General features: G+C 42.0%; 1 protein-coding gene across 7 annotated transcripts in view; it reads right to left on the bottom strand.

The window, feature by feature from the left end:
• Positions 1–952: 952 nt before the first annotated feature.
• The window catches only part of LOC100227890 (fatty acyl-CoA reductase 1), a 118,838-nt gene continuing 98,904 nt past the window's right edge, over positions 953–20,886 (bottom strand). For all 7 annotated transcript variants that reach the window (XM_030263396.4, XM_030263392.4, XM_030263395.4 and 4 more), the window contains 6 exons: positions 15,902–16,020; positions 14,800–14,867; positions 11,386–11,557; positions 7,484–7,613; positions 6,520–6,647; positions 953–5,548 (listed from right to left, as the gene is read on the bottom strand). In XM_030263396.4, coding sequence (XP_030119256.1) covers positions 5,386–5,548; positions 6,520–6,647; positions 7,484–7,613; positions 11,386–11,557; positions 14,800–14,867; positions 15,902–16,020 — 780 coding nt within the window. In that variant the 3' untranslated portion in view covers positions 953–5,385. The remainder of the gene's footprint in view (positions 5,549–6,519; positions 6,648–7,483; positions 7,614–11,385; positions 11,558–14,799; positions 14,868–15,901; positions 16,021–20,886) is intronic.

The raw sequence follows: 20,886 nt of genomic DNA, 5'->3' as shown, positions 1-20,886 counted from the left end.
CTTAACTGAGGGAGACAGGGAAAATTAAAAATTGGCTGGGATGCCTTCCCTTGAGGCCTGGTGCTTATTTTGTGTGACCTGCAGTGTTATCAGCTAAGGGTTTATCTTACTTTACATAATTTTCCTCCCCCTCTATTTTTGCTTCCCTTAAAATATGAAAATTATTGCAATTTTCCTCATTTATTTATTTATTGTTTTTCTTAATAATACTGGGCAATTAGAATACCAGAAGAAAAGCTTTAAATATTGAAGACTGCAGGTTGACCTTAAAATCTGTTCCTTGAAAAGAATTTGAACTTTCTTACTGATGGCTTTAATTCGTTGATGCATCTCAATGGAAAATAGATTTTTTTTTTCCTCCATAAAGATCACATTTACATATAAAAAACTGGAAAATTATATTTTAAGGAAAGATTTGCTAACAAAATGAAAGTGGTATCTTTGATGTATGCCCTAGGTTTCAGGATTAGAAATAATTTTCATTAAGCAAAGGGTCATGATAATGCCGTTCCTTTTCCACTCATTGAAGTCTGCTATATTGCAAGGAAGTGAGAGATAATTACTAGATCTACTCTTGCCTGACAGAAAACTAACATAATGAGGTGAGGTCTCTATACTTAAAAAGTGAAAATTTGGGATAATATACTCAGGTACAAATGGGATATTGTTGTTGGTGGGGTTGCTCCCAATTTTCCTTTGCTGCAGACTTGTCCCTCTGAGTTTCCACAGGATGCTCAGCACAGCAGGACCTTTCAGTCTTCTGCAGTGAGGTTAAAAGTCTCACTACTGCAGCCTTTAAAATCTGTGCTTCCCTCCTGCAGGTGGGGCTGCCGTTCCACCGACAGCTGTGCTGCAGATGTGGGCAGATGTGCTGGGCAGGCAGCCTCTGCTCAACTGCACTGGCCACCAAGTAACCACCTCCTCTAGCAAACTGAGCAATGCCAAGTGACAATAGCTTTAAAATATTTTGTTTTATTAAATGTTTCAAATAACATAAACATCATATTAACAATTTTATGGCTGAGATTCACGCAATTTGTGGTTTGACCATTTTATCTGATTTGAGAGCTCAAAAGGTTATGCCTTAACATTAGAAACTCTGTAATTAAGATTTATAACAGGAAGTTGTCTTGCAGCTAACAAGAGGATAGAAATAGCAGATAGAACCGTAGAAACTCTGGACAGTGGGAGAGTACATATTTTACTATAAACTGGGGTCTGCCAAGATCATGTAAGGACAAGAACCCTTTTGTAAGTGGCTTCATGTTCATCTGAAAAAAACAATTAATAGTTGGCTTTTAAGCAATAGAGAAAACGGGATAGTACATCTTTAATTATTCCCCAAATATGCTTTATTTTCTGGATTTTAATTCTAAGTAAATCTGTACCACCTTCACACCAATATTTAGCACCATGTAGTGGGGTGTTCACCACTTACCTTCTGGGGAATGTTATTTGCTCTGTGCTAGAATAAGGGGCCCAACTGTACTAAAGTTGTACTGAAAGTTCATCCTTGCTTTCAGCGGGAGAACGTCAATGCTGGAAGAGCAACAGCATGCTTTCAACCATGAAGCTGTAGCTTATTTACAAACAAAAGGATGCCCCCCCTCCCTCTTTTCCCAGTTGCTTATTCATGATAATGACTCGATTAACAGCTACATGTTAGGTTCCCTTTACACTGGAGACAGGAGGGTTTTTCATCACTTTGTGGTAAACTGAAGTGGAACAGGGCACTCCAAACAAGCACAGCCTGGCACTTCAGGATGAGCTCCACTGCTTTTACCAGGTTGTCTGGTGCTGGAAGATGCAGCTGTATGCACAGGCAGATGTACTGATGTTTCCTTAGAAAATGTAAAAGAACACATTTCTGCAGGAGGTGGGTAATGGGCCAACAATCTGTGATTTATCAGTGGGTCTGTTACCTCTCCCTCCCTACTGTGGAAAAAATTGTTTCTTAACATGGAACAAAGGAGGGTGGAGGGGTAAGAAATTAAATTTTTTTAGTAACAGACATGCTGGAGATAAATAGCTTTGGTTGTTGTTCAAAAGGCAGTTAAAACACAGATTAACTGTAGGGATTTGTTATGGTTTGTTTTGTCATCGCTATTTAATTAAAAAAAGATACTTGTTAATTGCAAGCTTCTGCCCATTGCTGATGGTGAAATGATATTCAGTGTTTTCTTTCAGGTATCTTCCCCAAGGCTTGGGTTTCTTCAGAACACAAACAAATCCACTGAGGAGCACAAGGTAAACCATTGAACATCAGCTGCTGCTTGAGATGAAAACAAGTTCTTATGCCCTGCTCCCCACAATGACAGTCACAACTGGCACTCAAGGGCCACTGCCACACTTCAACCCCTGCACTGAGCCTTTCTGAAATACATCTGTGCTTTCAGACAATCAGCTGGAAACATCTCAGGCCACAAGGAAATGGAGTAAAGATTCAAGTTCCCCTTCATGTTACGTGTGTGTTAAAACAAGCTAACAGCTTGATCCTCCCCAGGCAAGGCCAGAGCTCTGGAGCCAGCTGCTGGCAATGCTGCATGAGCTATGAAAGGTCTCCAGAAGAGCAGACACCATCTGCAACAGCTCTGCTTTTCCAACCCAAACAACTCCTGCTGTTTTTTCAGGGCTGAGTAGCTTTTCTGCGGCTGTTTCCTCCAGCAAAATGCTGAAGAGCCTTAAAATGTCATACCAGCACTGTTCTGAGTGCAGCACCTTTTTGTGTGCTCAGAAAACCAGGTCGGGATATGCTCAAGGGAGCAAAAAATACACCTCAGACTTGTGGGGACAATACAGCCTGTGCACACAACTGTGAATGCCTACAGGCATATTGTGAGGAATGCCTGGCATTAGTAGGGAAGGGGGGAAAAAAGGTCTTTTTACTTTACCTTTCGCTTTACTCTCAGGAGAGCTGACTGATGTTGTTGTAGCAGCTCTGCACCTTTGACTTTTCTGAAACCCAAGCTTTTGTCTATCACGTGCACAGCTCAAGACTTATGATCCCCTTTACTGTTGCTTCTCTTTGTCCATAAGGCAGGCACTTAAAAAGACTTTCAGCATAAGTGTTGAAATTATTTCCTGATGTTTGAATGGAAGTTTGTTTCAAAGTGATCTAGAGCTTTGGTTTGCTTTGTGTTTTAGCCTTTCCTATGAGGACTGCAAGCTGCCTGATGACCAGATGATTTAAGTGAGGGAATGCACACTTCCTGGAGGAATCCCTGCAGCAACCTGCCTCAGCCCCACCAAGGCAGCAAAGTACAGCACCACAACTTTCCCCAAAATATTGCTGTGGCAGCACTGGGCAGGGAACGTTGGTCCCCAGCCCCTGAATGCACAGCTCCAGGTATCCCAGGTGGTGACATGGGCACAGATGCCCTGAAGCTGGAGAAGACATGCCCAACAACCAGTTCCACTACAGGAAGCACATTTCCAAGGCAAGAGCTCTAGAATTTGCACCTTTGTAAACTGTGTGCTCGACCTATTTAAGCACAGATCAAAAGCAGTTTGTGACAAACACAGAGGTCTGTGGCAGGCAATGCCAGAGCCCTGCCATCCTGGACGCCACATTTCTGGTCAGGTTCTGCTGCAGGCACCCTTTGGCACTTGCTTGGAATCAGACCTCTGGGGCACACGGGGCAAGATTAATTCCTTGAACCTCTAGAAAGATTTCTGAACCAGCCTGAAGTGCTCAGATATAAATACACTGACATACTGTGCTCTTACCTTCACTACCAAAAGCACGTATAATTTTTGAAGAATGCCAGGTTTGTAAATTCTCTGCTCTTCTCAGCTCACCAAAGAGCAACTGTGTCACTGTTGTGTTTTTTGTATAGCATTGCTTTTTCAGGCATGACACAAAATTAGAGAAACTGGGTGCTGCATTGAAGACTGATCATCTTAAAAGTGCTTATTCAGTGTTATCTGAATAAATAATATTTCAGTGTAAGATTTGACTCTGAAAATCTGACAAGGCAGTAAGTTTGTTGCTGTTGTTGCACCAGCTACTTTCAAGAAGGCTCTCTCTCTCTCTGCCCCCACAGGAATTTACAATTCCCTACAAGAAACAAGGATCTCCAACAGCCATGAGCATGGGGAAGTTCCTTGGCTTCCTTTCTAAGTTGCAATTTAATTCTAAAACTCTGAAAAATCAAATTCTGAAAATTCTAAACTGCAGGACAAAATGTGTTACCTTCACAGTTGCATGACTGTTCTTACAGAGAAGTCAAAGAAACACAGAGCTGCTTAGGTCAGAAAAGACCTTTAAGATCATTAAATCCAACATTTAACGTATTCTCAAAAAAAACAAGTTTCAGACTTTTTAATGCCTCCTGACAGGAATAGCAGCAGAACAGGCCCAATGATGTTTCCTTCATGTGTGTCTTTCACTTTCTTTGCCACAGGAAATTATCAACTACAAAGTGATTTAGCTAAAATGAAAGCCCAGTATCCCGCTGGTTTTAAGCTACAGGGAGAGAGATTTTCTGCAGAGGAAAAAAAGACCCATACTTCAAAAATAATTACAGGTTTTTGTATTCTTCTTCCTATTTTTATGAAGTCTTCTCTTCATTCTCAGGGTTAATACAGCATTTTTCAAGACCCCCAAAATGTCCCAAGCAAATGTGATAAATGAAAGACCAGGAATTTTTTAACAGACTAGAACCTTAACCACAGGGAGAAAAGAAGACCTCTCTGTAAGAAAGCAGCTTGTGAGTGAGCAGAGTTAACACAGGTGCATGAATTCTATGTGTGTCTCCAGTTTTGGCTTTAAAGCATCAGTCCTCAGCAGCAATACAAGACAAGATCTGAAAAATGTTCTGTGTGTTCACTGGCCTCATGCGACTGATGTTTCCCCCTCTTAAGTTTTGAAAAACTGAGAAGGTGTAATCTTGTTTTTTTTTCAGTAAGGTACCATTTCACTGAATGAGAATGAACACACAGCTGCTTTAGGAAGACCTCTTACAGGTAAATTTCCTCAGCTGGGTCTTCTCTGGTGTGGCATCCTTGTCTTCCAAGGTCGTGCTTTAAATTTGCCTCTTTTGGGGAAGATGGGATTAAGATGGCCTAGGGAGAGGTACATGGCAAGACAATGACTTTGGTTAATCCTTACTCTTGCACATCAGACTTTAGAGAAGGGGTCCCAGCTTGACTTTTTCCTAAAGCTTCACTTATGGCTTTAAAAATTGGCCTGGTCCTATGGAAGAAAGACCATGTATTAAAGCATTAGTTAAAATTAAAAAGGTGAGCATGTAACCGTGTACAGTAAGTGCCAGCTGCTGTTGGAGGGAGTGGATTTTTCTGCTACTTTCAGACCCCAATGCCCACAGTTGCTGATTAGAGGAGATGGAGGTCCTTCTGGAAGAAGCTGGTTGCTGATGGATGGCTTCAGTGCCTGAGGGTGCTGGATGCCCTGAAGTAGGACAGGAACTTGTAGCAGAGGCTCACCACAAAGTACCAGATGTTTCGAGCCATCTGCGACCTCGCGATGAAGATGCGCCAGATGATCACCAGGAGGGTGGTGTTGAATGCGTATCGGATGTTCCTCAGCCTGGGAAAGAGGCATCTTATCAGGAAACACACAAACCACAAGAAGCTCACCAGCCCCCTGCATTTCCTACAGGCAATTCAGGAATAAATCTTATTTACGAGCTGACCTCAGGCTTTTTGCCACTCCTGTTTTAGTGGAGATGCTGAAGCTGGAGCACAGTGAATAGTTCATGGAATAGGTGGAATAGCTGTATTGGAATTCACACTTGTTCTGTACTCTCATTTCAAACCAGAGCAAAGTCATATGGAGAGGTTTTTCTTTAGGACAGTCTGTGTCCAATACTTTCTGCCTTGGTTTCATATATACATATATCTCTCACTTGGCAGGATTTGGGGCAGGCTAGAGAACCTGACAGGAGCTGACGAGCAAGGTTCTCTTATTTGGGTGAAACCCTGTCTTTAGAGTTGTGAAGTTACACAGTGATATCATAAATGGTCTTCAGTATTGCAATACTGCAGTACTGGGATATTTTATTTTTGGGGGAAAATGGGTTAGTTTACAGCATCAATTTCAGTGGTATTACTGAATTTTTTAGATTGTAACGATCCCATCATCTTTCTGTCAAGAAAAGGTTCTGCAGTTCTCTAGTTCTCGCTTTCCCAGTGCTTGACCAAGGGAAAAAAGACACCTAAAGACCTCAAGACTTGTTTCATTTTTGTAAGAGCCCTTTTAAGGTAACCTGTATCACTGCATCACAGTACATGGTCTGAGGCAGTCAACAGTCCATTCCTCAGGTCCCTATAAACTTCCTAAAAATGATCCACGAATGATCAACTTGTTTAGGATTCCTTGTTATGACAAACTATCCCCTTATTCTATGTTTGTAAATACTGACAAACTGCTGTGATAAGAAATAAATTCTTTATCTCCATTTTAATCAATAATAATAATAATAATTTTGCAATGTAGCTAAACTTATTTTCCCCAAAGTTAGCCAGGAGCTCTTCTCTTTGTCCCTGGGTGTGACTTACTTGCGTAGATGCTGCTTTGCTGCTGGAATTCCAGCCATGTCCTCATTTAGCAAGTACTTCTTAGCACCTATGCAGTAGCTCTCGATGTACTCTGACCAGTGCAGCTGGCGAACATCGAAGTTGTATAACTGGGATTTAAAGACAAACAGTGAAAGCTGAACACCAGAGTTCAAAACCAGTTCACTTGAAACATCAGTTCTTCATTGATCTCTTTTCCTGACAAGGCCCTCTCTGAAATTCTCAAAGCCACTGAGCTCCCAAGCACTGTCACACTGTGTTTCACAGCTGCTGATTAATGTCCCACCCAGCTGGGAATCTGGGCAAAGCAAGCAGAAATGTAGTAGCTGGCAGAAAATAAAGGTGTTTATCTTTCAGGTGGCAACTTTTCCATAAATACATGTATTTGTACACACACACACAGAGAATCATGGAAGAAAAACGGCATTCCACACCGGCAAACAGATTCAAATGAAAACCTCCACACAGTTTTAATGTGTCACTAAAATGATGTGTAAATAAATTAACTGGACATTGATCAACAGGTGCCTCTGCATCAGTGTTACTCTCAGCTGTGCTGCATTCTCTTTTGGCAGCTAGATCAACAGAAGTCCAGGAAATGGATTACTTTGGTGTTTGGCATAAACAAAATCTTGTTGCAGAGCCAACTACCCCAGTTCATTTTCAGTGCTCATACTGGACAAATTGTTAGCAAGCTCTCAGGCAGCTGTCTCTTGGAGCAAAGAAAGGCTTTATAGAGAGGAAAAAGTTTTCACAGACAGGTTGGGTTGTCAGTGACCTGAAAACTTTCTCCTGTAGTACATGGAAATCTCCTGAATAAATAATTTCAGATTAAAATAAATTCCAATCATCTAGATATCATTTAAAAGCTCCAAAATACACCAAAAATAACTGCTGCAGATGAACAGAATCTGAGATTAGCAACCCATATTCAAGATACATTTACCTTTTTGTCCTCTGTGTTAAGGTGAGTCATTAACATATTCATATTATCTGAAGACCAGCTCCAGGACTGGGTGGAGAAATACTGCAGGAGTGTCATAGACTTGTGCAGCCGATTGATAATCTTCATCATTCTGAAACAAAAGGGGAGCATCAGAGGTGAGCAGAAATCTGACCTTATGTAGAAGCTGCTGGTTTGTGTTTCCACCAATCCAGGTGAATAAACATTCCAATTCCTCCTGAGCACTGCCCTGCTACTCAGTAGGCTGAGAACTTGCCCAGCAAGTTCCAACTGCTCCAGCTGAGCTCGATCCTGGAGCCACCCAGCTTTTATTGCTGGTTCCAGCATGGGAGCCAACATCATTGCCACTGGTGTCCAACTCACTGGTCTGACCTAAGGAAGGGCTGGAAGCTGCATACACCTCACGTTCCACTGCTGTGGAGGGAAGAGCCCATCTGACGTGTCATGAAGTCTGCACCACAAGGGTACAGTGCTGCTCTAAGTGCTGTAAGTACAGTGCTGCTGTTCCCAAGGTGGGTACTTCTCTTTCTGCCACAGGAATTTTCTTTTGCTCCCAAGACTGAGTCGTGTACTGAAGCAAGGCTGTGATTTTTGGCATTAGCTCCAGTATTTGGTGACCATATCTGCAGTATGGACACTGAGCTCAGCAGTCATTTGCTCAACTTGTTTTCAGACAGAACCAAAGAATCACAGAGTAGTTTGGGTTGGAAGGGATCTTAAAGATCATCTTGTTCCAACCATGGGCAGGGACACCTTCCACTATCCCAGGTTGCTCCAAACCCCATCCAGCCTGGCCTGAAACACTTCCAGTGGTGGGTCAGCCACAGCTTTGCTGGGTAACCTGTACCAGGGCATCACCACCCTCATAGGGAAGAATTTCTTCCTATATAATCTAAATGTACTTTTTTTTTCAGTTTGAAACCACTTCCCCCTATCCTATGATTATGCTCCATGATAAGATTCCCTCCTCCTCTTTCCCACTGGTCTGCTTAAAGTACTGAAAAACTGTTACCAGGTCTCCTATGTGCCTTTTCTTCTCCAGCCTCAACAGTCCTGGCTCTCCCAACCTGTCCTCACAGGAGAGGTGTTCCACCCCTCTAACCCCCTTTATAGCCTCCTCTGGACACGCTCCAGCAGCTCCATGCTGTCTCGCTTCAGAGGCACAACTGCTTAAATAACTACTTGGGAAATGTAGATTTTTATGTCCTCTGATGTGTCTTGGCCTTTTCGTACTAATTTTTTTATACAAAAGTGGATGACAGTAATGCTGTCCTAACCTGCAGCATTATTTTAGTTGTCCCAGTGGTCATGAGTAAAAAAGGCCTCTGGCAGTTGTTTTAAAGTGGGATGTACAGGGCTCGGTCAATTCTGAGAAGACACCACATCCTCTCAGACTGGGTAAGGGCAAGAGAAAGCATTACAAGGGCTGATTTTTGTGGAAAACAGAGCTGTTTTCATGCAAAATATTGTGCTGCCCAGGGGGTAACACAGTTGCTGTGACAAATAAAAGGTGGCAGTCTGTGGAGAATGGTGCCAGGCTGGCCTCTCCCCGCACAGACGTGACTGCCACCATGATAAGCACTCAGCAAGACACAATGAGTCCATCAGCTCACAGCAGAACTGTGCAGTTCACCCACAGCAACTGGAAAGAGCACTAAAACCTTAGGCAGGCACTCCTTCTTAAAGTGGCTTTCATTTTAGAAGCAAAGCAGACCATCAGATTAAAGGAACCTTCATTCTGAATAATTATGTGCAGGTCAACTGAATGCATTTTATCTGAACTGCTTTAAAATTATTTCAGATTAATCCTCCTGTGTAGAGCAAGCACCATGGGGCAAAGCTTTGTGACTATTTTAATACATTTTAGGAATTTGGGAAAAAGAAATGCAGCTAGACTGGAAAGATCTGAAGCTGCCCCTCAAGCTGACTCCCCGAAATCTTTAAAGTGCTTAGGACTAATGGAAACTTACAGAAAAAAGAAAGGATGAGAGAACAAACTCTTTAGTATGTGGAAAAAAATCTTCCCTTTGAGGGTGGAGTGGCCCTGGCAAAAGTTGCCTAGAGAAGCTGTGGCTGCCCCACAAAGTGTCCAAGACCAGGTTGGATGAGGCTCTGAGCAACCTGGGATAGTGCAAGGTGTCCCTGCACATGGCAGGGGTGAAACTAGAGGACCTTAAAGCTTCCTTCCCTTCCAACCCAAACCAGCCTGTGATTCTATGATCTGAAGAGGTGTGTGTGAAAACTGTGTTTCATGTAAACTGTCTGAGCTCAGTTGATGTGACTACATTCAAAACATTGACTAATAATTTCTATGAAGGAAAGGTCTCCTGCAAAACAGCAACTGAGTAGAAACACAGCAAAGATTTCTTACAGGAAATCTCATTTTCCACTGTGGAGGAACTGAGAGGAATAAATTGAGTATTAGCTCTCACTGTGGACACACTTCAGACATGCATTTTGTCTTCTGGAAAACTGCTTACAGCAATGATTTCTTTATTTGTTCCCATACAGAACTTTGCATGACCAGATCCTCAGGTGAGACAGGATTGCCCCAAGAGACTACAAAGGGTATAAAACCACATTATGCTCTAAGTCATGGATGGATGTGCAGCACTCACAGGAAACCACTTAGGGCAGTTTTGCTTGATATCTGGAAATCTATGTGAAATGAGCTTACACCTAAAAAGGCTTCTTTTTTTTTTTTTTTTTTTTTATTTCATGTGGTTTACTGCCCTGAGACCATAAAGGTCTGATATTCAGGTATCTGGGAAAAGAAGAAATGATGAGCTGCTACTGTGCTTTCTACCACATTGCAGCAATACCCAGATGAGCTGAAGTACTGTGTAAAAAGAAAAGGAGAATTATATTAAAAAAAAAGATTTAGAAAACCCCCAACTTCACTGGTGAGCCATTTTTGCTGAGGCTGCAAATCTTGAAAGTTCAGAAGATCATGCTGAGCTCTGTTTGACATTTAACTACAGCATTGCAGGCAGTGTCCACTGGTTAATTATGCCAATCAGCTTCATGAAAAGAAATGCCAATTGTAATGGCAGTGCCAAGATCTTACTGCTGCCCATTTCAACAAAAATTGGGAGATTCCACCCTAATTTTCAGTTTACCTCAATTTCTAGGGTAGTTCTTTCCTCCTGGATAACTGGAAGTCTTTTTACGGACCAATCTGCCTCCAAAGCAGAATGTCAGGGATAAATCAGAGCAGCTGACATCAACCCAGTGCTGGAATCCTGCTCTCACACTGCACAACAAATCCTCCTCTGTGGAGGCAGGGAGTAAAGGAGGACAATGTCTGGAGTAAGGTTACTGACAAGAGGATTCCTTCCACATGGATATCGCTGCTCCTCCAAGCCACACCACTGCCAGGGCTCAAATACCACCCATAAAGGTGAACTGCCCTCCTAAATAGAATTAGAATTTTATCATAGAAACAATTGCTTCCTAGATTTCAGACCAGTGCGGGAAACGGCTACTCAGGCATCTAATTAATGGGGGAAAAAACGTATTAGCTGGTATGTTCTAAACCTTGCCAGACTCAAGACTTAGGCAAGCTCATGGCAGATAGGGGTGATCCCACTGGAAAGCTGAAGTGGTAGAGATCTGGATATAGAGAAGACAGAAGACTACCAATCCTCCTCTGCCTTGGGAACCTCTGAAGTGTGTAAAACTGAGCTCAAAACATGTGCTGTTCTCCAGGTGATGGGAAGGGTGCGAAACATAGGCTGTGCTTAACTACAGCCATGCATTTCCCCATTTCCCTCAAGAGAAGGAGACAGGAAGAAGCTCAAGGACTCGAGTTACCATCACTGGTTCAAGCTCTGCTCTCCATAGGAGCGGCAAGCATGCAGGAGGCTGAGAGCACCGCTCCTTACCTGGGCTTTCTCCCCGTGAGCCTCATGTACAGGTCGTAGAGGATGGCGGGTGCCTTGTGGCTGACAGTGATCCAGTACTGGTTTATCAAGTAGCTGGAGGTCATGTGAGCATTGGGTGTTCGGAAGGCCTGCTCCAGGGGGTTCCTTTTGAACGTGGACATGACGTACTGCCCTGCAAGGGAACAGCCATTTCTCACTGGCAATCACTCACTCCCAGCTGGGCTGGAAGCACGGGGCAGCACAGCCCAAGTTGTGCTTCACACCTCCAGCCCACAGCTCTCTGAAGTGTGTCACCAGAGCTTGGACCAGCTTGCCCCTTCTGCCATGAAAATTGACTCCATCTATTGCCTGTCTGAAACCCAACCCTGCTCCACACTTAACACTGGCAGACAAAAACCTCCTTGTCAAAGCACCTAAACATAAAGGAGGAAAAGCAGGCAGCTCTAAGAGCTTCAAGGAGCTGCAATTCTGCTTTCACCTGCAGCAGATGTAAAAGAAATTGGTCAGTGCTAACATTTCATTAGGTCACTGAAAGCAAACTTTGATCTGCTAGCATAAAATAAAAATGACATTTCTAATTTTCTGTCAGATTTTCCAGTGAGCTGATGTGCGAGTTAGTCTGTTGCTTACACAGGATGACAGCTTTAAAAAGACTTCATCAAATCCTTTCAAACCACATCTGACCCACACCACCAAATGTCTGCCTGTTTTCAGAAGACCTCTGGATGCTCCAAGGCAGCAAACTGTCTTGCATTCTTAACTCAAAACCAAATGATAGAGTGGGAATCTTCCCTTCCCTTTGCATGTTAAGGCACAAAATATGCTGGGTCTGATTCTGAGCTCTGGCAATGGCACGGTGCCACAAAGTGCTATCTAGATGTGCATATCTGGGACACTTGCATCCTGCAGAGGCTTAACAGAACTGCAGCAGTTGAGGGTAAGGCTATCATCCTAGGAACTGATAAACAGATGGTGCTCCTACTCCTGAGCATCAGCAAGCTCAAGAAAGAAGAGTATGTGGGCTTTTTTCACTTTCTAAAAAACTGATTTGAGAGTTAACGACATCAATCTGTGCTCATATTATCATTTAGTCTCTAAGCTTATGTTACAAATAGAAAATCAGATGAGAATTTGCAAGCCACAAGAAACATCCAGATCATCCTCAGATAAGCAGATTCCAATTGTAACATTCAGACAGGACTCTCCAGTGTCTGTGCTCAGCTCATTACCGCACTTCAAGTAGTGACTTTTGCTGTACTTCTTTTCTACTAAGAACCCCAAACCAGAAATTTGTCACTTCCAGGAGTTACTCCAATGACTTAGTGGGTGGACGGTCTCTCCCCTCCAACCTCAACACAAAAATGCAGCAGCAAATCCTACAACTCAAAGGCAGGTTCTGCAGGGGGAGAACTGGACACAGGTCTCACCCAGGTAGACTAACAAGAATAAATTGAACTTAATTTTTGCCACGCTGAACATCATCTCCAGCCTGTTTTACAGTTTAGTTTTGAGGAGAAACTGTAAAATGTACTTCACAAAGTCAGACTAACCAGATTCACACTGCAGCAAAGCAGAATATGCTTCTTCAGATAAAAAATTTAGTTGTTTAACCACATCTTTGTAAAAGCAGGCAAAGTACTGAGAAAGTATGGGAAAATAAAACCCCCAATGCATAGCATTATTTGGAAAATAAATAAATCAGTTAAGGTCCCTTTTAACACTAGGAGTTTTATCTGTGTCTGAGGAGCTTTAGAATGAACTGCCTTGCAATGGGTGTTTAAGCATAAACTCTCTTCTAGTCTTCCTCCTCCCTCCCTCCAAGCTCATCATCAAAGTGAACTCAAAGCATCACCATCTCCACCACTTCTGTTCCTAACCCTCGGTATCCTAAGCAAATCCAGCTTCAATTTCTCTGTTTGATCTTTCTCCCCTTGAAAAATCCCTGCTCCTACAGCAAGTCCTGGTGTCACCTAGGCTGACCAGGTAGCCCAGGCCCATCCCTCTGCAAACCACATGTTTGCTTTGCACTAAAATGCTCAGGCCCGTGCCAGGTGACTCCCACTCCCCTCCCTGGATTCTCAGCAGCTTCCAGACACTCAGGACCATCCTGATGACCTCACACACTCTGCCTCCTTGAACAGAATTATGTCTGTTTCCCAAAAAGAAATTGGTAGGAGTCTGAATGAGGATTCAGACTGGATGCCTGCAGTGCCTGCAGTCATAACATTGTGATGCAGTAAATCTTTCCCAAACTAATTTCTTCAGCCATGCAACATCTTTTAAGGCAAAATTTTGCACTTTAATCCTAATTCTCTGCAGCATGCTGCTTTTGGGAAAACTGTAGAAAGTGCCACCCAAGGAGAAAATTTTGCCTTCAGTTCCACCACACAGCTCAGCTGCTCATGGAAGCTGCTGCACCCAGATGATTTCATGGCTAATTCCACAGTTATAAGCAGAGGAACAGAGTAAAATTAGTGACAATGAACTAAATACATTGCTATTTTCATCAGTAAAAACCCTTTTTCAGGGTTAACAAAGGCAAATCTCAGAAAGTGGTGCAATGGTGGCTATTGCTGAAGTAGCAGCCTGTGAAGAGCTTTGCATTCACTCCTGTGAAAAAGCCACAGAAGATTTTGACTAACCACAACATTTCATCTCTCATTAAAAAAAAAAAACAAAAACAGCCAGGAGCTTGATGTGATGTCCTCAGCACTCAGCCAATTGCTGAAACCTCTTCCCTGCTAGGCCACATGATCATGGTTAAGACATTTATTCTGTAAATGCAATTATGGTCTCATTATCTGCTGACTTAGATAAATAAAGCAAGGGGAAAAGTAAAGCAAAGACTGAGAGATGGAGTAGCCAGCCTCTTGTATTTAAAGCACAAAAATATGAATGCAGGGGTAACAGGTGCAGTACATCTGTCCATAAATGTACTAACTGTACACAGTATTTCACAGTACACAGCCGAGACAAATTTTGCTGCTTGGCTTCAGCATGAGTTTTTCTCTTCAAGGGTGTCAGGATCTGTCTCCCTTTCTTTCACCTCCTGCCTTGGAAGTACATCCACTTACAGAAAAGTCATCCATGAAAATAATTTGATTTTTTTTTCCCCCACAAAACTCATGATCAAAATACAAACTGCTCTTGAAGCCCACATGTCATCTCAACGTTTTCCTCCGCGAGTGCACACCTCTTATTTCTGTTCAGAATTTTCTGATGGACAAGAACGACCACCTCCATAGTATCACGGAATCCTAGAATGGTTTAGTTTGGAAGTGCCCTTTACCTCACAGGACCCTCCCCCAAAATGCAGTTTGAATGGCAGACACGGAATGCCACCTATATTGTGGAAACCAATTCTTCAAAGTGTAAGGAACACTATGGATGTTCTCCATTTAAATGAGACCTTACCCATTTCTCCCCAGAAGAAAGGGTTGATTCCCCCTGTTGTGCAGTTGTACACCAACAGGTTTTTTGGTCTGGAAAACAGAAAGAAGTATTATTTTGAGATGTCAAAAAAACCTATTTCTTAGGGATAAGATTACAAAATCAACCAATTTCAAGTAAATTCCCAGTTTAATACTAAACAAAGCTTGCACTTTTTGGTGTGGAACTAAACATGGATCACACTTTTTTATTTCTTCCTTCAACATAAATCAGTTTTCTTGACCTAAGCCTGCATTGCCAAGGGTGTCAAGTGATGAAATCAATACAGCATTTTTCTTACTGTATACATGAAAATTGCACAGTTTTAATTTGGCGGAGTTCTTAATACTGCTTTGAGAAGAAAGATCTCTTCAAGGTGAGCTGCCCTTCAAGGTCCTTTTAGGATCCATATTTAGCTCACTGGATGTAGCTCTGCCCTCACCTCAAAGAGCTTACTCTGTCTTTCAAAGTAAAACACTTCTGCCTTTTATTTGCCTGGGTTTGAGTTCTCAGAGTTGCATAAACCTCCAAAATAATTCATGCGGTTTATTCTCTGTACTCCTACATAATGATTAAAGGCCAGGATTAAAGGTTCACAGGAAAAGGCCTTAATTCCTCAATATCACTTCTACATACTCTTCTCAACAATGCAAAGTAGGGAGGTTTTTTTTGGATCATATAACCTATAAGCCCATAATATATTTACACTGTGCAGTGTTTCCCAAGGAAAACACACAGAGCTTTTTTTACCACGAAAACTCCAGAAGATACTTGAAAAGCAATTCTATGAAAAGGAGGCCCAAAAACCACTGCTGCAAAACTCTTGGCCTTCAGAAGACTTCTGAGACACAAGAAACATGTCTCACCCATGGCTGTAGAGATTTCCTAACTCTAAACCCTGCCTTTATTGTGTGCTCTCAGTCCTTGCCCACCCACAGGGAGAAAACACCAATCAGAAAATCAATCACCCAGCCTCTTGCACTGGTTTTTAACCAGCTCCTGGTTCCTTTTAAAGTGCTGGTGCAGGGAGCAAATATCCCAGGTGTGTGGCCAAAGAGGAATGGTACCAAGAGGGATGCCCTCCCACCTGTGCACGGCCGTGTACCACCCGGCTGCCAGAGTCAGGTTGATGGCGACGTCGACAGGGATCATGTCTGCCACCGCTTCGTTGTTGGCGATGACGGTCCGCAGGATCCCTTTGCCTGCCTGTGGGACAGGGAGACAGGGAAAGAGTCACCCACTCCAGCCTGGGCTGAGATTGAGCTGGCAGGACTCCAGCAGCGTGCACTGGGCTGTCGGAACTCAAAATGTCCCTCAGACATTTTTGGATGTTCCGGGTCCAGGTCAGAAGCATTTGAGACCCTGGCAGGCAGCTGGAAACAGCTGTGATTTTGGATTTGAACCATGGAATGATTTACCAACCTTGCAGGAAGAACAAGAAGTCACAAAGTTTAGATATTATAGTAGAAGTAGCCACAAAGTAAAGGGAAGAATTTTTGAGTGCTGTACAGGGGGGTTTTGGGTTTGTACACGAGGGTCAGAGGTTTTAAGATGGAGGGATTTGGGCCTGCCCTGTCCTCCCTCTTTCTTCTTCCTTACCTCCATGTTCTTGGTGATGTTGGCACTCACAGATTGGTTTAGAGTAGAAAAGCACCATTTAATAGAGGTAGTAGGCATTGGGGAAAAACTGTAAACATTTATCACGTAATGTACCATATAAAAGATAGCAGCAGCCCTGGGCGGGGGAGAGAAGAAGAAGTCAGGGGACAGAGAGGATGTCAGGGGTGTGTGTGCCTCTGCCTGAGCTGCTGAGCAAACCACAGCAGCCAGAGAAGAAAATCTTTTAGATAACTTGCAATAAACTGCCTTGAAACCAAACAACAGAAGACTTCTGAGCCTTTCTTTGAAAGCACGGGTTGGAGGAGAGACTTTTCCACCACACGGAGCTCCGGCACTGGCCAGCGCTGTAGCAAATTTTTTTTCTGTTGCAGATTATTTGGTTTCCATGACAACAAAGATGGATCTCCCACGGATCCTGCTGCCCTGCATTTCCAGAGGACGCCTGGAAACATGATGCTGTCTGTGCTGTGTACAACAAGAAAAGCTGGGACTCTTAATTTAACTGAATAGGAAAGAAAATACCCAAGGAGGGAAATATATCTGAATCTGCTGCTGTAAAGTGCATGCCTGAAAGTTACATTTTCTTAAATGACACAGGCAGACACAGGTCTGAGTATACCTCAGAGACTGCAGTCACTTTGGAAATGACACCTGTAGGATTTTTGACAAGTTGGCTACCTTTCTTTTGGATGTATTCACACTCTGCTCTTCTCCAAAGCTGCCTGTTAAGCACAAAGATACAAAGGATGGCCCCTGTCTTGAAGAGCACATCACCCACCAAAACTCAATAAAAGCAATCAGTGCAAATACAAAGTACTGACAACCAAAAAGAAGAACTAGGAAAGAACAAAAAATTTTCACCTTGCTCTAGTAGGAAGTGCATTTTTCAGGGGATCAGGCTCCCTAGAATATGTACGTTTAACATGAATGCTTATCAGGGGGTTTCCATGATGACCAATGAGGCTTTGGAAACAGCATGGCAGACTGGAACAGAGAGGACAAGGCAAAATACAGAAAGGTGGGGGTGAAATGGGGTGAAGGAGATTTACTTGGTGTGTCACGGATGAGGGCTCAACAGAGCACATAAGAGAAGAAACCCAACATGGCAGAGTCATGGTTGCAATCAAGTTCTGTCTTGTGAGGGAAACAATGCAGTGAAGCTGAGGAACCAGGGAAAAAGCTGAGAGGATAAAAGTGCTGGTGAAGCAAGGAAAGATAAAAGCTCTTGTAATTCAGATCTGTGCAAAAGCAGAGTGAAGGACTGAATGAAAGAGCAAAATAACATCTGCTACAGATCCATCAGTATTTAAAAGGTGGGGCAAAGGAGATGTTATTGCTTTTCTTAAGTTATTTTCATACAATCTGAAACTCAAATGTCATTATAAAACAGATTAAATTTTTCTACAGCAACTGGACAGGAAGTGCCTAGTTGTGGAAAACCCCTTGCCTGAAATCTGAGGAGAGAAAAAAAAGTCATTAAAAAGGCATTTAAGACTTGGTATTAACTTGTAAAGCACATACCATTGTCTAGTGGTCACTGGTGCATATTAAGGGACACTGTATCCCCTCTTTGGGAGGTGTTTACATTTTGGGGTCTTTTTGGTGGCTGTTCTCCTCCTCCTTTCCCTGCCTGCAATCAGATGTGTTTGTTGCATTTCACAGTTTGAAAGTAAGGGAGTAACACTTCTGACTGATTTAATTTTCAGGAAGTAGGACTTCTAAGCAGTCCCACCTCATCCTTGGTGCATCAGTCAGAGGGATCAGAGGCTCTGACACAGACAACAGGGCAAGATTCCCTACATGGCTCACTCCATCCTCCTCAAACCTGTGCCATGCATTGAATTCTGCTGCCCTAAGCTGAACTGTGGTTAGGCTCAGACACTAAAGCTTCAATTTGCAATATCACTATGATTTTCTTTGTTTCTTACTACCAGTTTTTTTCAAGGGGGAAAAAACGGCAGAAGGAAACAAAGCAGGCAATCAAGCTCAGCTCTGAATTTTCCACTTCTATGAATACATGCTCACTAAAGACTACTGTGTGATTAACTATCACATTTTCACACTGAAAACCTTTCTGAGGTCTTCCAAATGAGGATGTTTGATGGATCTGCTGCAAAATGTGTTCAGAGCAGCATGTGATGGTCATACACACATGAATGGTTTCAAGATTTCCTATGTTTTGCATGTAACAAAGCCTTGAGTTTCAAGTTTTTAGGTTACTTTTTACATCAAAAATGGTTTAGTGGTACTCCCATCAAGGATGTCTTGGTTTCTACTTACAGATACCGACATTTTTCTCTTTAGTGAAACAGAAACTACTGCAAAGTGAAGCCTCCAAAATAATTTCCTGGCCAGAGTCTGATGTTTCTAGACAGCCTCTCAGCTGAAGTGCTTTCAGGCCAGTCACTGTCCAGAACATAAATTAAACCAGTTGTGCCCTACAGCTTCACTGCCTTGCAGGGAGGAAGGTCTTAGCATGTAATAAGGCATTTGTCTTAATTAAGACAAAATGCCTTAATTACACTCCAGCAGAAATTTAATTAATTTCATTTTGTTCCTCAATCAACAAACACAGCTCCCCACAGCAGCTGGAGCAACTTTAGGCAAAAGAAACATAATTAGATTATCAAGAACAACTTGGACTCCCATATTTCAAGAATATTTAAAAGACATGTGTCTATTGATGGAGTGAAATGATCAGATTCAAACACTGCAACTGAGAAAAAATTGCAAATTTGCAAGATTTGGAGTCCAGATTCTGCCCAAGTGACATCAAAGATCACTGGAACCAAATCTGAATCTGAGGCATGTTCTCCCTATAAGATGAGCTTGGTTAGAAGTTGAAAGTGAGTATTTTGGTATGGAGGGACACGTCAAATGCACAAAACCAAACCATGAAAACCACTTCCCTTTTGCGTTTTTCAACACTTAATTAAAGCAAATAAAGCTACTCATCTAATAATCACAGTTTAAAATCCATTTGGCCAGGAGAGCTGGCTGTACTGACACAACTTTCAGGTAATCAAACTGATGCATCACTCAGATGTTTAAGGTTTCATTTTCAAACAACTCCCCACATTCAAGAACATTAATTCATGTACTTATTAATTCCCCCCTTTGGAAGAAAAAAGGCTCTTGGGTCCCTAATAGTAAACACTTTTCCCTTCTGGAAAACATTCCAGACAAATTTGTCTCTACACCCTGCATCCTTCTCATTGTTTTTTATCTTTTTTTTGGCCAACTCTCAATGTAGTTACAGACCACATTTCATCACCCAAGAGCTCAGTGTAGATGACACAAATTTCATGGTCTCTTCTACTATACCGAAAAACCTCAGAGCTTCAAACCTGGACCAAAAAATACCACCTCTTTTTCAAATCTCAGTCTAAATCCAATCTTTATATATATATATATATATATATATATATAAATAAAAAAAGCCATTTCCCACAGTGACCCTAGAATCTCATAATCTTTGCTCTCCATGGAGCTAAACTTGGATCTAAAGATGCAGGCTGCATACAAAACATGGCCCAAGGTTTCCTGCAAACCAGTTCTGGATAAGTGGTGTAACAGACATCATTAAAAGTTATGATTAAAAAAATAAAGACCAAAATAAAATTAATGTCATTACAAAAGATAGAACCTGACACATGAAAATGTAAGAAGTGCATCTTCAAAATTAAAGAATTGCAAAGCATTCCTTGATCTTGATAACATAATGAAAGGACCCAGAAACCAGTGCAAGATCCTGGGACTAGAGCAGAGAGGCAGTACAAGCTTCTTGAGTTGTCACCAAGGAATAGAAAAAATTATTTTTGTTTAAAGAAACTGTGACATGATTAGAAGTCAATAATTTGTGAACAAAAATTGAATGCCTCTGAAATGTATAGACGGGGCTCACATGAAAGCATTATGTGTGTCCTCTGCATTCCATAACTGTAAGTTTCTATTTATGCTCTACTTCAGATATAAATGAACTTTTTTAACAAGATCATATTTGGATTTTATTCTGCTCTCCTGTGATTGCAGAACACTAATCCTTTTATACACTGCAGCAGGCTGATTAGAACATAGATTTGACAAAGTAATGAAGTTGGACATACATTAACAGAAATATCTGCCCAGAGCTATACAGCGTTATGTACTGACAGAGAAACCTAAGGCAGTGATTTTAATTCAGAACAAAAAAAAATTATAAGGCAGGAGAAAAGGTATGCAACTTTACTCCTGTAATGTATTAATTGTAATGATTATTTTCATCTTACAGGGAATATTTTATCAAGTTAGGAAAAAATATAGTGAATTATCCATGTGACTGACAGAGTCAGAATCAATAATACGTATTATTTAGATGTAGTCTGTACAGAGAGAAATCCTGTACAAAGCAGTGGCAAGTGGGAGCCAGAATTTTGGTATTGTGTAAGTATAACAAATTATAGCAGTAGATTT

Source organism: Taeniopygia guttata, chromosome 1A, assembly GCF_048771995.1.
Source record: "Taeniopygia guttata chromosome 1A, bTaeGut7.mat, whole genome shotgun sequence".
Taxonomy (NCBI): Eukaryota; Metazoa; Chordata; class Aves; order Passeriformes; family Estrildidae; genus Taeniopygia; species Taeniopygia guttata.
Note: the sequence above shows the minus strand (reverse complement) of the source record. Positions and strands in the feature narration are given on the sequence as shown.